Consider the following 18,062-nt stretch of genomic DNA (forward strand, 5'->3'; position numbering starts at 1 on the left):
CTCTCATTGGTGGACATGATAAACACTGGGATGTATCTCCTGCTCTCATTGGTGGGAGAGAGTAAACAATGAAGGCACAATAAGACAGTCCATCCTCCCGCTTACACAACATTTAATAACCATATAGTCTGTGCCATATAGTAACAATATTTTGTTGGGTTTGCCTGTGCTTGTGTGTTGGTAGCCCTCCTTGGGATCGAGCACTCCACAGCTGTTGACCTGGGTGAACTAAACGTCTTGGCGGCAGGCCGTTTGGGTGCTCTGCACCTTATTCACCATGGGCCTCTGTTACGGACCCGAGTCCACCGTCGGAGCACGGAGCAGTGACGACAACGCCATCTGTGAGTCCGCTCCCGAAACCCCCTCCAAATGGACGACGCCATCTAGCGAGGACAGAATATACTGGCCACAGGGGCTGGATTCCCGTCTTAATCAGCTCATAACATAGCCGCTGCATTGCTGACCTCTGGTGAGGTGGCGCTTAGACAGCAACGCCATCTATGGAGCAGAGAGGTGGACATTTGTGTCTAAGCCTGTAAGTGAGGTTCCCTAGTCCCAGTACTAATGACGTGTCTGATTACAGAGTCGACCTGGGGCTGCTGTATTGGACGATGGATCAGTCTACCCAAGGCAGCCAAGGTCTCTCCATGAGTCTGCTGAAGAAGCTGTGAGTCACCCCCAGACGAACTCTGCTGAGAGTGTTAGCCTGCCTGTGATGTGGCACTATCAGGAATCGCCTTATCCGGGGCTGGCTGGTGGAAGAGACTAGCCACTGTGGTGCTTAGAGAGGAGAGTGATCAGCGGGATCACACAAGGCTCCTGCCTAGGGCTCGCAACTCTAGTATCGGTCGTGGAGTGGCCTACACAGCGGAGCTGATCGGAACCTGCCAGCTACAGGCTGGATTGTGGTTGAAGGCCTCCACGACGGAGCACCCAGTGGAACTGTAATTTGGCTGGCCTGTGGCCAGGGTAGATTCACCAAGAGAATCATGGAGGATTCATCGTGAGCACCGTGGAGCATCCCATGTCTTCGGAGGAAGACAAGCCATTGTACATAATCGTGTATGATAAACCCCGTGTGCAACTGGTATTTATTTATTTATGGTGGTGGTGAAAATATATATATAAATCAGAGCATTTGTATCCCTCCCCCTTTAATTTAACTTGCGTTATGGAACACATCCCTTGAAAGCCTCTACTAACTTGGGGCCGGATTCCCAAACTCTAATACCATCAGAGAAGAACCCGGTTACGCCCCAGTAGGGCCGTAACAGCCTCCTTCCTCATCTTTTCGTGAGTTTCTCCCAGCCCTTCCATCACTCTGTGGGTGTGTGGGGCATTTTGAGGCTGTCACGGACCATTTTTGTTTGCTTTGGGGGTTTTTCCAGATCCTGAATTTACCTGAGGCCCAATACTAGTGGCCTCGATGAGGACAGGAAGCCAGCGGTTTGTCAGAGGTCCCCCCATTTGCCTTGATGATCTTTTGCAGCTGTATTTTAAAACCCAGCAGGGTTTTGGCGTTTATGGCTTCGGCGGGTAGGTTGTTCCATGGGTTTACAACACTAGGGGTGAAAAAGCATCTCCTGTTTTCTGTCCAACATTGTGGTTTGTTGAGCTTGAACTCGTTGTACCAGACACGTTGCTCGGTGCCTGGTGCTTGTTCCTAGGCAATCCAATGGTTTCTTATCATGACCTCTCTCCTGTGATACAGTTTTGTTTTCTTGTTGTGTGTGTGGGTGAGTTAGGTCGGAGAGCCACTGAGAAAACTCTTTTTATAAGTCCAGCATCAAATGTATCGCCTCTTTATCATGACATTAGTGGTTCTCCATTTCCGTCTTTCCCATTTATCATTGGTTGTTGCATGGACAGTGCAGGAGTGAGGTAGCCAGTTGGTCAGTGACTTAAGGCAGCCAGGGCTACCATACGGTGGCAAGAAGATGATTCTAACTAGCGTTCACTTGTCATTAACAAGCGTGTGCATGCCAGGGTTGCTAATGTTTTTCATGCAGAATCTTGTTTTGTTGACCAGACCACACACTAGAAGGAAAACAAATCCACAAGGGCCGTGACGAGGATTCGAACCTGCGTCCAGGAGCATCCCAGACACTGCCTTAATTGACTGAGCTACGATAGGGTAAATGGGTTGAAACCGAAGTTTTACTAAACTTACTGGATCCCGTAGCCTCTCCGAGGCACAAACCAGGATTTTACACAACCCCCCCCCCCTGCTCCCGAGCTATGTCAATAGTCGATTAAGGCGGTGTCTGAGATGCTCCCGAATGCAGGTTCGAATCCTCGTCACGGCCCTTGTGGATTTGTTCATTTGATGCATCACATTAGTGTGATCTCTGTGTGTAGAAGGTGAAGGGACGACGACGTTTCGGTCCGTACTGGACCATTCTCGTCGTCTCTTCACCTTCTAGTGTGTGGACTGGTCAACATACTTTAGCCACGTTATTTATTTATTTATTTATTTATTTACTTATTTATTTATATACAAGAAGGTATATTGGTTTTGTGAGAATACATAGCATAGTACAGTAATTGCACTCTTGTAAAGCCACTAGTACGCGCAGCGTTTCGGTCAGAAATACACTCGCGTTATTGTGACTCATCGCCTGCAATCTTGTTTTGTTGTACTTTACCATTCTGGTGGATTTTCATTCTTTATTTCTGTAGTCTAATACCCAGACACCCTTGTGTCCCAGGTTCTAGGGTTCTGTCAACCCTAGGACCTGATGCTGTGTCTCAGGTTCTAGGGTTCTGTCAACCCTGGGACCTGATCCTACCCAATCCCCCAGTATGTGTTCCTAAGCCATTCAACTTCACCACTGTAATCACTCCTTTCACCTTATATCGTGGTTTTAATTTCTGTACTTAAAATTATCTGTTAGATTAAGGACCTGTCCAAAATGCTATGCATGTTAGTAGCTTTACAAGAATGTAACAACATCAATGCTATGTACTCTCATAAACCCAATGTATCTTGTATATAAATAAATAAATACATGAAAGTAAAGTTTACCATCCTTATAAACAATATTTGGCCTTAGTAAATGTGTAGGTATATATATATATATATATATATATATATATATATATATATATATATATATATATATATATATGTCGTACCTAGTAGCCAGAACTCACTTTTCAGCCTATAATGCAAGGCCCGATTTGCCTAATAAGCCAAGTTTTCATGAATTAATATATTTTCTCTAAATTTCTTCTTATGAAATGATAAAGCAACCCATTTCATTATGTAAGAGGTCAATTTTTTTTTATTGGAGTTAAAATTAACGTAGATATATGACCGAACCTAACCAACCCTACCTAACCTAACCTAACCTATCTTTATAGGTTAGGTTAGGTTAGGTAGCCGAAAAAGTTAGGTTAGGTTAGGTTAGGTAGGTTAGGTAGTCGAAAAGCAATTAATTCATGAAAACTTGGCTTATTAGGCAAATTGGGCCTTGCATAGTAGGCTCAGAAGTGAGTTCTGGCTACTAGGTACGACATATATATATATATATATATATATATATATATATATATATATATATATATGTCGTACCTAGTAGCCAGAACTCACTTCTCAGCCTATTTTTCAAGGCCCGATTTGCCTAATAAGCCAAGTTTTCATGAATTAATTGTTTTTCGACTACCTAACCTACCTAACCTAACCTAACATAACTTTTTCGGCTACCTAACCTAACCTAACCTATGAAGATAGCTTAGGTTAGGTTAGGTAGGGTTGGTTAGGTTCGGTCATATATCTACGTTAATTTTAACTCCAATAAAAAAAAATTGTCCTCATACAGAATGAAATCGATAGCTTTATCTTTTCATAAGAAAAAAAATAGAGAAAATATATTAATTCAGGAAAACTTGGCTTATTAGGCAAATCGGGCCTTGCATAGTAGGCTGAGAAGTGAGTTCTGGCTACTAGGTACGACATATATATATATATATATATATATATATATATATATATATATATATATATATAACCTAACTAATGAAATACATATTGTTCTTATTGCTAGTAAGTCATGCACAGAAATATAGAGAAAAGAACACTGTTTTTCCCAAAAACGGTGGGTTTTCTGAGGGAAGAGAACGTATGTCTGGGAGCTGACTTTAACCGCCCCAAGCTGCGCGCGCAACGAGCCGAGATTATATAAACCCGAACGCAGACTGCGTGGCCCCTCTTCCCGACAAGCCAGCAGCTGCTCTCTTACAAAACGCCCACCCTCCTCCCGGCCGGGATCCTCTGCATCCTCCGTTTTATTTTTGAAAGGGACGGCCTACAGACGTGCTCAAGGGGCAATTGTTCTAGCATGCTAAGCATTTGCTGTATCTTTGGGGGTGCTCTGCCGGAACCCCCAAAGTGATAAGCCTGCAGATAGCTAAGAAATATTCCCATGAATTGCAATTAGTGTAATTAAATTAATGCAACTTTCATTTACTACCTATGGATGTAGTTATTAATTGTAATTGATTTCTACTTTATCATTAAGGATTATTCATTATAATTATCCTTAATACTTTATTGTTATGCACTAGTCAATAATTATTTATCATTCATCCTAATTAGCTATTTGATTCATTAAAAATAATTGCTTATCATTATACTATTTGTTATTATTATTTATTATATAATAATAATTAATTTATTATTTATTAATTTATTATATATTAATTTATTATTTACCATTATAAAATAAACAAGTCCCCAATCTGAGCACGTTTTCTTCCAACCTCAGAAATAAATGATGATGACAATACTCACAAAAGTTTTTGATGTGTGGAAGATGTGGTATGTGATCTAGGAGGATGGGCAGCTCCTGTAGAGTGACACGAAGGTATAGACTGACTATGCTGTCTGGCAAGCTGGGAATGACTTTCTCAGACAGGTGGCCAGCAAACCCCTGCAAGATACATTCGCTTCCCGGCGCTGTCAGGGTTTCCAAATATACGTCTGAGAATTCGTCATTTTCATTGTGGTGGTAAAAGAGAAATAATGATAGAATGATCTTCCTTTTAACTAGCACTGACATAAGAGGACTGATCTGGCCGAGTTGTGGTTTACTGTTGATGGCAATAGAAAGACTCCTAGGTTTAAGGGTCATCTTGTTAAGAACAAGTGGCAGGACGTCACATGAATTAGCATTTTGTATATCCCAGTGCTTTTGGTCAGACAGCTCCTTGACGACGGCTTCGATGATGTGCTCATTCATGTGGGACTCGACTATGTGCTTCAACACCTCATCATCAGGTCTTGCCATGTCAATTACCTGAGAGGCAAATTTGTGTTCCAATTTACGGGCAATCATTACACCTGTAATATTGATTAAGACGTTTTGGTATTTGGCATGATTACTAATTACCCCATCAAGCGTCTCGCCTTCTCCCTCTAACATAACATCATGTAATAGGTTTGGTTTCCTCCATCCTTCCATGTAATGGCTATGCGCTGGTTGGCCGCCTCTCTCCTTGTCTGCCTTCAGCAACTGCGCGAACAGGGCCTTGCTGGCACAATACTCCTGGTACCTGGAGTGAAAGTAACCATAAACCCACACCAGTTTGAGACCTCGACGAGAACTGGTTCTTGTAAAGTAGTTGGACAAGACCTCCTCGTGTGGGAGCTTCAGGGCTTTACATTTCAACTTAATCTCTTTTACCGTGTCCGGCTGGAGATCAAACTCCTTCCTCACGATCCCTCGTAAACTGATCTCTTCAAAGAATAACAGGAACTCGTCACATTTGTCTTCGGGGTCTTCCACTTGTTTGATCTTGAGTCTGGATATTAGCTTCTCGGTTATGAAGCTGTGGATCTGTTCGTAGACTTCGGTGCTCGTGGTGAGCTTCTTAAAATCTTCTGGAGTCTCGACGCACAGGAGCGCCAGCAAGGTCAAGGTGAGTGGTGTGTTGAGGTAATCTCCAAGTAACTCACTCATCTTCTCCAGCCTCTGTGTAAACCTGTCTTCGGTGGCTTTTTGCTTGCTCTTGTCCGTCTCCAGTGCATTGATAATTCTGTTGACGTATTCCAAGCGAAGTTGTGGGCTTATGCCCAAGACGAGTATGTTGTAGCGAGTTTTGGACGGGATGAGAAGTGAGAGGGCTTCATCCCAGCCTGGACGTGTAGTTATCACAAGCTTCACATTCATGCCAGGGAGAGGCAACAGCTCCTTCATCAACTTTTCTGAGTTCTCATTGACCTCGTCGTAGCCGTCAATTAAGAATAATATGTTTAAGCTCAATATTATCTCCTTAAACATCTGGAAGTCAACATCTGAGTTGAGCAATGTTTGAGGCAGCAAATTGTTGATGAGATCATCGATAGTATTAAGATGTCTGTCCCTGCACAATACATAGAAAACAAGGTCCACAGTGTCGAGGTGATGTATGGCCAAAGGGTCCCTTACCCACTTCTCGAGGATGAGCTTGAGTAAAGTTGTCTTGCCCATACCACCTTCCCCAGTCAGGAGGACACACTGAGGCAGTCTTCCGTCCTCTCGTCTGATAGTCAAGAGGTCTTCATATTTGATGTCCTGAACCTTGGGTGTGTGGGAAGGTCGTACACCTATTGTGGAGTCTTGAACAAGCTGCAGTCTTGTGAAGGTGTGACTTGGGTCGTGTTTAATGTTGAGCAGGAGCCAGGGTGCGGGCTCGATCTGGTACAGCTGTCGGTACCCATCAGTTAGCTCCTGCTTGCTGCTCTGCTTAACCTCTTCTATTATTTGAGCTTTGAAGAGTTTAATCTCCTTGTGAAGCCGATCCAGGTGTGTGTTATCCGCGGGATCCAGTGGTTCTCTGATCTTTTCTCGCAGTCCTTCAATATACTCGGTGACATCCTTGATCACCTGGTCCACTTCCTGGCTGTCTCTCCCACCCCGGGCGCCGGCCACTCTCAACATCTCCTTCAGTAAGTCACTAAGCTCAGTTAGCGTTGTCTTGAGCTCGTGCTCCGTCATCTTCACGTGTTCATGTGCCAACGTGTTTCGGTGTTGTTTCAACTTATAAATGAGGTGTTCGAGTGATGGCCCGAGAGGTCCCGGAGTGGTCCACGTGGGGTCATCAGTATCTGCCAGACCACACACGCGTTGCAATAAGCTGTATAATAAGGTGATATCAAATGTATTTACAGTAGTGACGTCGATGGAATTGTCGAGGCTGTGCCGCTGGTGAGTATTGAAGACCTTTCTGTACAGGGCATTAGTGAACCTAAGGGTCTGAGTGAGGTGGGTATTTATTGGGTAGCTTCCCTTGTACAGCCACACAAACACACTACCTAGGGCATCTCGTCCGGCCTTAGTCACAGCCAGCTCATACCGTAATCTGTTGAGATCTTCCTCTTGGACTACTGCGGCTTGCGTCAGGGCGGCCATGTTGGGTTTTATAATTTGCTCAGCACAGCTCTCGGTGAACCCTCGCTAGGATTTTGTTATTTGCAAAGTGAAATGTTGTCCAATAGCTTTACAAATGACCAGATAGTATTTAATGAGTTTCATTGTTTTGAAACAGTAAATTTGTAAAAAATATCACAAATCTCAAAACTTTATCCAATAAATATATATATCAATGATTTCCTCATGTGCCGTGAATACCATACTTAAGGAAAGACATTTCATTAGGTGTGTACAGACCCCGGCGGCTTCTGTTGCCTCCTGTTGTGGGGCTTTCTGATAAGTAGACTTATCTCTTCACCTTGATACTTAAAACATATTTAGCTGTTCACTGTAAATATGGTCCAGTGTCATAACAGAACCCTCCAGAACATGAAGGAAAATTTACATATAACGAGAGAGAACTTTGTGTTGTACGAGCACATACATGTTGTCTTTCCTTTCTATAAGATCTTATTTCTTTCCTATAAGATCTTTTTTTTCTATAAGATCTTATTTCCTTTCTATAAGATCTTATTAACTTTCTATAAGAACTTATTTCTTTCTATAAGATCTTATTTCCTTTCTATAAGATCTTATTTCCTTTCTATAAGATCTTATTTTATTATTATATTTATGCAGATCGCTGAATTATTATGTTCCATAACTTACACTTCCTCTTGTTTCAAAACAAGTTACTTGATAATATAATATTTCTCGGTTGGTCACTTGCCTTTTCTCCTCCAAACGTGTGTTGAACAGAATCTACATCTGCCTTAAGAAAGTCCATCGGATTCCTGACATTTTCTGGAATAAATGGAAAACAATTTCAGGATTATATTACGTCGTGATAATTATTTATTTAATATTTATTACAATAAACAATCTATATCTATAACTTGGAATGTGTGTCTGTATAAGGTTGGAGATGCTAAGGCCAGATGCTTGAGCAGCCTCACCTAACTTTGCACTTTGATTCCTGTTGGGTACATGCTCAACAGGGTCGCCAGAATTCAAGAGGGAACAGTGTCATAGTCAGGGGGCCTGGTGGCTGAATGGACAGCACTCTGGTTCTTAATCCTAGGGTTCGGGATCGATCCCCGGCGATGGCAAAAACAGATAGGCAGAGTTTCTTTCACCCTAATGCCACTGTTCACCTTGCAGTAAATAAGTACCTGGGAGTTCGCCAGCTGTTATGGGCTGCTTCCTATGTATTCACCAAGTTGGGTTTGCGGGGGTTGAGCTTTTTGCTCTTTCGGCCTGTCAACTGTCAATCAACTGTTTACTAACTACTTTTTTTTCTCCACACCACACACACACCCCAGGAAGCAGCCCGTGACAGCTGACTAACTCCCAGGTACCTATTTACTGCTAGGTAACAGGGGCATTCAGGGTGAAAGAAACTTTGCCCATTTGTATCTGCCTCGTGCGGGAATCAAACCCGCGCCACAGAATTACGAGTCCTGCACGCTATCCACCAGGCTACGAGGCCCCTCTGTGTGTGTGTGAACAAATCAGTTGATTGATTGACAGTTGAGAGGCGGGCCGAAAGAGCCAGAGCTCAACCCCCGCAAGCACAACTAGGTGAATACAACTAGTAACACCTGTGGCACCAATGCTCATTTCCTTTAATACTTTGACAAAAAAAAAGTAATAAAAATATTTTACTCATCGTACTCTGGCCATAAAGAGTGACAACCCTTCCCAACCATGTTAAAGACTGTACCTCTCTCAACCAGTTTAAGTTAAAAACGAAGCTATACCTAATAAATTCCCTGTAACCTACCTTACCCTTCTATTGTCAACCAATGTCTGGTTTTTCTTTAAAGAGCGCTGTTTGTCGACATAATTGTATTTGTGCTGCTTTTTCACCTATGTTTTCATTTCTTGTTTTCATTCTACTCATTATGCTCAATTAGTATTAAGCTTATCATGCCCGAAACGCTTTGCGTAATAGTGGCTTTAGGCATTGTATGTACTAGCTCTACCTATAAGTCAACCAATCTTTGTAAAAATTTATTGTATGTATGTACCTTACCTAAATAAACAACATAAATTCAAACCCAGCCGTTATCCTCTAAAAAGCCCCGCCCCCTTTCTCAAAGCCAATGGGACACCGCCTGGCTCCCACCCGGCCCACCACCCACTAATGGGGACTATTTTATTACTTGTTTCTTTCATCAATTATAAGAGACATAGAGATGGATAGGAAGAGACAGAAAGACAGACAGACAAGTGAAGTTTATTTTACTTCTGAACTTCACAGAAGAGAATATAAACAACGTTTACTTCTTATCTTCATGTTGTAGATGTAAACAAACTTTTACTTGCCATCTTTAATTTTTTGATATATACAAGCGTTGGTACATTCTCGTACAGCCACTAGTACACGTAATAAGTACATTCCTGACTGTATAGTACATAAATACGCTTATTGTGCTGTTACATTTACCTCCCCATATATCCTCTTCATTTTCTGTTAATACACTCAAAATTTTTAGGTTGAAGTTTTAGTGTTCAATGCTATATAAACAAAGTTTTAAATATAAAGAATTTCTTTTTCAGTTTTATTAAACAATACAGATTTTATACAAATTTTGAAAATATCGTGAGTTACTTTATAATTTATTGAAAGATTTTAGTTTTGTTTTATTAGTTTTATAAAATTGTAATATCAATACAGCTGTTGGTTAAGTACGAATTGTAATTAAGAAGCAATAAATGCTATTTACATGCTTGTCCTCCTACACTGTTCTGGGAACTGGAACATATTGAAGGGGTGACAGGTAAGCTACTAACATGGATGAAAAATTTCCTAACTGACAGAAAAATGAGGGCTGTGATCAGAGGCAAGGTATCGGATTGGAGGAATGTCACGAGTGGAGTACCACAGGGTTCAGTTCTTGCACCAGTGATGTTTATTGTGTACATAAATGATCTACCAGTTGGTATACAGAATTATATGAACATGTTTGCTGATGATGCTAAGATAATAGGAAGGATAAGAAACTTAGATGATTGTCATGCCCTTCAAGAAGACCTGGACAAAATAAGTATATGGAGCACCACCTGGCAAATGGAATTTAATGTTAATAAATGTCATGTTATGGAATGTGGAATAGGAGAACATAGACCCCATACAACCTATATATTATGTGAGAAATCTTTAAAGAATTCTGATAAAGAAAGAGATCTAGGGGTGGTTCTAGATAGAAAACTATCACCTGAGGACCACATAAAGAATATTGTGCAAGGAGCCTATGCTACACTTTCTAACCTCAGAATTGCTTTTAAATACATGGATGGCGATATACTAAAGAAATTGTTCACAACTTTTGTTAGACCAAAGCTGGAATATGCAGCGGTTGTGTGGTGCCCATATCTTAAGAAGCACATCAACAAACTGGAAAAGGTGCAACAACATGCCACTAAGTGGCTCCCAGAACTGAAGGGCAAGAGCTACGAGGAGAGATTAGAGGCATTAAATATGCAAAAACTAGAAGATATAAGAAAAAGAGGCGATATGATCACTACGTTCAAAATAGTAACAGGAATCGATAAAATTGATAGGGAAGAACTCCTGAGACCTGGCACTTCAAGAACAAGAGGTCATAGATTTTAACTAACGAAACAAAGCTGCCGGAGAAATATAAGAAAATTCACTTTTGTAAACAATGTGGTAGACGGTTGGAACAAGTTAAGTGAGAAGATGGTGGAGGCCAAGAACGTTAGTAATTTCAAAGCATTATATGGCAAAGAGTGCTGGGGAGACGGGACACCACGAGCGTAGCTCTCATCCTGTAACTACACTTAGGTAATTACACTCCCAAAGGTTAGGTTAGGTCGTGGTTTTCTATACAGTTTTACAGGTGAACTCTAATATTCACAATATTTTCGTGCGATACTGGCGATTAAGTGTATTTTTGTACTATGCCGATAGTCTGGATTGTACTTTTTACATTTAGTATGAAAACGTACTGTCTATTCGGAGGATGGGCTGCCATAATCCTACGTTCCCTGGAATACGAACCCCACGAAGAATCGTTTAACAACCAGGTACCCATTTTACTGTTGGGTTAAACAGAGGCTACAGTTAAGGATTTGCGCCCAGTAAATCCTCCCCGGCCAGGATACGAACCCATGACAAAGCGGTCGTGGAACGCCAGGTGAGCGTCTTACCACTACGCCACGGAGACTGCTATCTTGACGTAATGAAAGCTACACAATCTTTATCTTGTTTCTCAATGCAGTTAACCTGAAATAATGTTTACTTTTAACCCTAATGCAATATGTAAAAGTAACATCTACTTCTCATCTGACCGCATTAAGCAAGAAAGAGAAGGATGGGCGGACTGCATTTTCTTGGACTGTCTGAAAGCCTTTGACACAGTCCCACATAAGAGGATGGTGCATAAGTTAGAGAAACAGGAAGGAGAAACTAGTAGGGCGCTCCAGTGGATAAGGGAGTACCTAAGCAGTAGGAAGCAGAGAGTTACTGTGAGGGGTGAGACCTCAGATTGGCGTGAAGTCACCAGTGGAGTCCCACAGGGCTCTGTACTCGGTCCTATCCTGTTTCTGATATATGATAATGATCTTCTAGAGGGTATAGGCCCCTCAATGTTTGCTGATGCCAAAATTATGAGAAGGATTTAGACAGAGGACAGCATGAGGCTTCAATATGACCTGGACAAACTGAAGGAATGGTCGAATAAATGCCTGTTGGAGTTTAACTCGAGCAACTGTAAAGTAACGAAGATAAGAGCAGGGAGCAGGAGGCCAGATACAAGGTATCATTTGAGAGATGAAATTCTTCAATAATCAGAGAATGGGAAAAACCTGGGGATTGATATCACGCCAGACCTGTCCCCTGAAACCCACATCAAGATGATAACATCAGCATCATATGCCATGCTGGTCAACATAAAAACATCCTTTAGAAACTTGTGTAGGGGAGTCGGTCGGCCGAGCGGACAGCACGCTGACTTGTGATCCTGTGGTCCTGGGTTCGATCCCAGGCGCCGGCGAGAAACTATGGGCAGAGTTTCTTTCACCCTATGCCCCTGTTACCTAGCAGTAAAATAGGTACCTGGGTGTTAGTCAGCTGTCACGGGCTGGTTCCTGGGGGTGGAGGCCTTGAGGTTATCTTGAGATGATTTCGGGGCTTTAGTGTCCCCGCGGCCCGGTCCTCGACCAGGCCTCCACCCCCAGGAAGCCAGCTGACTAACTCCCAGGTACCTATTTACTGCTAGGTAACAGGGGCATTCAGGGTGAAAGAAACTTTTGCCCATTTGTTTCTGCCTCGTGCGGGAATCGAACCCGCGGCACAGAATTACGAATCCTGCGCGCTATCCACCAGGCTACGAGGCCTGGTCAAGGACCGGGCCGCGGGGACACTAAAGCCCCGAAATCATCTCAAGATAACCTCAAGAGAAGGAATCATTCAAAACCTTATATACACGGAATATGTCAGACCAACCTGGGAGTATGCAGCTCCAGCATGGAGTCCGTATCTCATCCAGCACAAGACTATATTGAAGAAGGTACAGAGGTATGTATGCCACCAAACTAATACCCGAGCTGAGGGGTATGAGCTATGAAGAGAGACTACAGGAACTAAACCTCACGTCATCAAAGACAGAAGAGTTAGGGAAAACATGATCACCACATACAAAATTCTCAGAGGAATTGATTGGGTTGATAAAGACAGTTTATTTAACATATGGGGCACACGCACTAGGGGACACAGGTGGAAATTGAGTGCCCAAATGAACCACAGAGAAATTAGAAAAATAACTTTTTTAGTGTCAGAGAAGTTAACAAATGGAATGCATTAAGCAGTGATGTGGTGGAAACTGACTCCTCCTGGGATCTGTGTGTGTGTTGGAGAGAAATATATGTAGTAGTCATAATAGAGGAGAAATAGATTGATTAGAAAGGCGGGGTCCAAGAGCTAATAGGTTTATTCTGCAGGCATAAACAAATAGTAAATACACACACACACACACACACACACACACACACACACACACACACACACACAGTACTGCACATGCATGAGACTGCTGTTCAAACTTGAGAGGCAGGCAAGAGTAAGCGGAAATTAAGGCCCTAGCATGGATAAGGAACTACCTAACAGGAAGGAGCCAAAGAGTTACGGTAAGGGGCGAGAAGTCGGACTAGCGAACAGTAACGAGTGGAGTACCACAAGGATCGGTGCTGGGACCAATTCTGTTTTTAAACATGAACGAAATGTTTACAGGAGTCGAGTCCTACATGTCGATGTTCGCAGATGACGCGAAATTAATGAGATGAGTTGTAACAGTTGAGGATTTTAGGATCCTCCAAGAGGACTTGAACAAGCTGCAGAGATGGTCAGAGAAATGGCTACTGGAATTTAACACAGCAAGTGTAAAGTTATGGAAATGTGACTAGGTGACAGGAAACCAAAGGGACAGTACACAATGAAGGGAAACTACCTACCTGTAATGATTCGAGAAAGAGACCTGGGAGTGGACGTAACACCTAATCTAATTCCTGAGACATATATAAATAGGATAACGACAGGAGCGTACTCTACACTGGCAAAAGTTAGAACATCATTCAGAAACCTAAGTGAGGATAATTTAGGGCGCTTTACACTGCCTACGTGAGGCCAGTCTTAGAGTATGCCGCCTCATCATGGAGTCCCCATCTGAAGAAGCATATAAAGAAACTGTTAAAGGTTCAGAAATTTGTGACGAGACTCGTCCCAGAGTTACGAGGGATGAGATATGAGGAGCTCCTGAAGGAACTGTCCCTTACGATACTAGAATTAAAAGGATGAAGTGGAGAGATATGATCGCAGCATACAAAATAATTAGGGGAGATTGACAGAATGGAAATAAACGAAATGTTCACACGGAATACCAACAGAGCCGGTCGGCCGAGTGGACAGCACGCGGGACTTGTGATCCTGTGGTCCTGGGTTCGATCCCAGGCGCCGGCGAGAAACAATGGGCAGAGTTTCTTTCACCCTATGCCCCTGTTACCTAGCGGTAAATTAGGTACCTGGGTGTTAGTCAGCTGTCACGGGCTGCTTCCTGGGGGTGGAGGCCTGGTCGAGGACCGGGCCGCGGGGACACTAAAAAAAGCCCCGAAATCATCTCAAGATAACCTCAAGATCTCAAGATAACCAGGAAGCATGGATGAAAGCTGGAAAATCAGATTTGTCAAAGAGATAGTAGAAAAAGTTTTCTATTAGTGTGATAGTAGTTGGGAAATGGAGTGAAATAAAGGAGCACATTGTAGAAATAATCACTACTCATAGTTATAATAATAAATAATAATAATAATAATAATAATAATAATAATAATAATAATAATAATAATAATAATAATAATAATAATAATTATTTACTTAGGAACAGTACATACATAGTTGCAGCGTTACCGCACAAACATTGTTAGATTTAAAGAGAGAGAGGTAGTACATACAATACCTAAAGCCACTACTGCGCATAGCGTTTCGGGCAAGCCCGAAAAACTAGGTATTAAAAACTAGTTTTAAAACTAGGTATGATAGGGAAGTGGGACCGGAGTCATTACTGTAAAGAACCGGTGGCTAGAAAAGCGGGATCCAAGAGCCAATGCTCGATCCTGCAGGCACAGATAGGTGAGAACTCACAAACACACACAGACTCCATACTGATATATGGCTATGGCAGACTTAACATAGTTTCAAATGAAGATTTGACAGAGCCGAATGGGCTCCAGATTCTGTACACCAGTTGAATGACGGGACCAAAGAGCCGAGGCTCAACCCCTGCAAGCACAACTAGGCGAGTAGATAACAATGGCCTCAATGACGTTGGTCTTACACTGTGATTCACAGCTCTCAGCTGCATCAACACTCAAGCTGGCAACCCCAGGCGACAACGGTCAATCACGGCACTCAATAATTACCTCCACAGTGTCACCGTCAACCCCTGAACCTGTACGTGTCCTGTACAAGGGCGCACACCCAGGGAGTATAGTAGGTGGGCGAGGTGAGAGACGAGAGCACTAACACCCACCTCCTCATCGTCCCGAGGTTCGGGCGGCACTGAGTCTCTCGTCTCATCTAGGAAAACTTCTTCATCAAACTAACACCTTTATTAAAGTTGCAAATCAATTATTGTTAGTATTAGAATTCTCATTATTATAAGATAAGTAAAGTTAGTTATAGTTATAGGTAGTTTAGAGCAATTAGGTTGGGAAGTTAATGTTCCATATAGCCTTGTTATTGACAATCTTTCGGCTGGCAACGCTGCACGAGACGTCACAGAGTATCGTACAGATTGTTGTACAAGACGTCACAGAGTATCGTACAGATTGTTGCACAAGACGTCACAGAGTATCGTACAGATTGTTGCACAAGACGTCACAGAGTATCGTACAGATTGTTGCACAAGACGTCACAGAGTATCGTACAGATTGTTGCACAAGACGTCACAGAGTATCGTACAGATTGTTGCACAAGACGTCACAGATTATTGTACAAGACGTCCCAGTATCGTACAGTGTTGCACAAAACGTCACAGTATCGTACAGTGTTGCACAAAACGTCACAGTATCGTACAGTGTTGCACAAGACGTCACAGAGTATCGTACAGATTGTTGTACAAGACGCCACAGAGTATCGTACAGATAGTTGCACAATCTGTACATTTAAACCACATTTCAAACCCATTCTAGTTTTGACTTCTACTTTTCTTTAAACTTGGATAAATTATTGTTTATCAAACCAATAATACATTTGCGGTTTTTACCAGTACATGGACAGTTTGCAACAACTATAACATACATAACATAACATGTGGCGCCGGTGGCTGTGTGGGTAGCACGCTGTACACGTGATACTGTGGCCCCGGGTTCGATTCCCGGCGCTGACGAGAAGCGATGGGCAGAGTTTCTTTAACCGATGGGAGCCGATATATATATATATATCGGTTATATATATAACCGATATATATATATATATATATATATATATATATATATATATATATATATATATATATATATATATATATATATGCACATGAGAGGATGTGCAGTGACTTATTTTTTCTTACATATTCAGATATTTGAGTAGGGGTACCGAGTGATGTCTGGGGCCAGAGTTGGATATTGTCCTAATAGCAGCTTTGTGTTGAGTAATTAGAGGACGTAAGTGATTTTGGGTAGTAGAACCCCAAGCACAAACACCATAGTTGAGATAAGGATAGATGAGGGAGTAATAGAGAGTCACCAGGGCAGGGCGAGGTACATAATATCTGATCTTAGAAAGAATGCCCACAGTTTTTGAAACTTTTTTTTTTTATATATTTAGAATGTGTCCCTGTAAATTCAGCTTGTGGTCAATGAGAACGCCAAGGAACTTGCCATCTACTTTGTTACAAACTTGGGTATTGTTTGTCCTGAGATTTATTTGATTAGAGGATTTATTGCCAAACAAAATATAGAAAGTTTTGTCAATAATGAGGGTGAGTTTGTTGGCAGTTAGCTAAAGATGGACTTTATTTAGCTCAGTATTCACTGTGGCATTTAGAGCAAGGGGGTCAGGACTGGAGTAAATGAAGGTTGTGTCGTCAGCAAATAGAATTGGTTTGAGTTGCTGGGAGGCATTTGGAAGGTCGTTAAAGTAGATGAGAAAGAGGAGAGGGCCAAGTATGCTGCCCTGAGGAACACCAATGTTGATGGGTAGGGTGGGAGAAATTGAATTATTCACAGAAACATATTGGAGCCTGTCAGTAAGGTAGGATTTGAGGCATTGTAGGGAGTGTCCTCTGACACCATAATGATGTAATTTAAGAAGAAGGTTTTGGTGGTGACAGTGTCAAAAGCCTTACGCAGGTCCACAAATAACCCAACAGGGAACTCATTTTTATCAAGTGGTGCATGAATCAAGTTAATCATACTAATAAGTGCATCGTTAGTGCTTTTTTGGGTCTGAAGCCATATTGACAAGAGCTAAGTATATTGTGTTTGGCTAGATAAGAGTAAAGCTGCTTGTAGATTAGTTTTTCAAATATTTTTTGACAAGTTAGGCAGAATTGATATAGGTCTGTAGTTGTTAACATCAGTGAGATCACCACATTTGTGAACAGGGGTTACTCTCGCATTTTTTTAGAATATCTGGAAAGGTTTGGAGTTCAAGTGACTTGTTGAAGAGCAATGCAATAGCAGGGGCTAAAGATCTGGAGGCTTTTTTGTAAATTAGAGTTGGTATCTCCTCAAGGGCACTAGAGTTAGTTTTAAGGGAAAGGATTATCTCATTAACATTAGTGGAATTAGTGGGCGTTAGGTGCAAAGACTGTGGATAGTTACCTGTAAGATAGTCCTTAATGTCAGTACTGGAAGATGGAATATCATTAGCAAGGGATGACCCAATGGAAGAGAAGAACCTATTGAATTCAATAGCAGTATCTGAGGCTGAAAGCAGACCATTGTTATTGGACAGGAGCATTGGTTTGTTATTTAAAATCTTTTTTTATCCCGATATTTGTGAAATTATGCTCCATGTTTTCTTAATGTTGCTCTTTATTTGGAAAAATTTATCTTCGTAGTACTTAATTTTGGCTCTTTTAATTATTTTAGATAGTAATGATGAGTAATTCTTTGAAATTTCTTTGGAGACGATTCCTAACCTATACT

The 18,062-nt window shown here is 41.8% G+C and overlaps 1 protein-coding gene across 1 annotated transcript in view; it reads right to left on the bottom strand.

Moving 5' to 3' along the window:
• Positions 1 to 18,062, bottom strand: part of LOC123770560 (uncharacterized) — a 44,650-nt gene that overhangs the window by 7,775 nt on the left and 18,813 nt on the right. The window contains exons 5-6 of the mRNA XM_069301610.1: positions 8,122 to 8,195; positions 4,793 to 7,436 (exon numbers count right to left, since the gene is read on the bottom strand). Of these exons, the coding sequence (XP_069157711.1) occupies positions 4,793 to 7,436; positions 8,122 to 8,195 (2,718 nt within the window). The remainder of the gene's footprint in view (positions 1 to 4,792; positions 7,437 to 8,121; positions 8,196 to 18,062) is intronic.

The sequence above is a fragment of the Procambarus clarkii genome, chromosome 46 (genome assembly GCF_040958095.1).
Source record: "Procambarus clarkii isolate CNS0578487 chromosome 46, FALCON_Pclarkii_2.0, whole genome shotgun sequence".
NCBI classification, from domain to species: domain Eukaryota; kingdom Metazoa; phylum Arthropoda; class Malacostraca; order Decapoda; family Cambaridae; genus Procambarus; species Procambarus clarkii.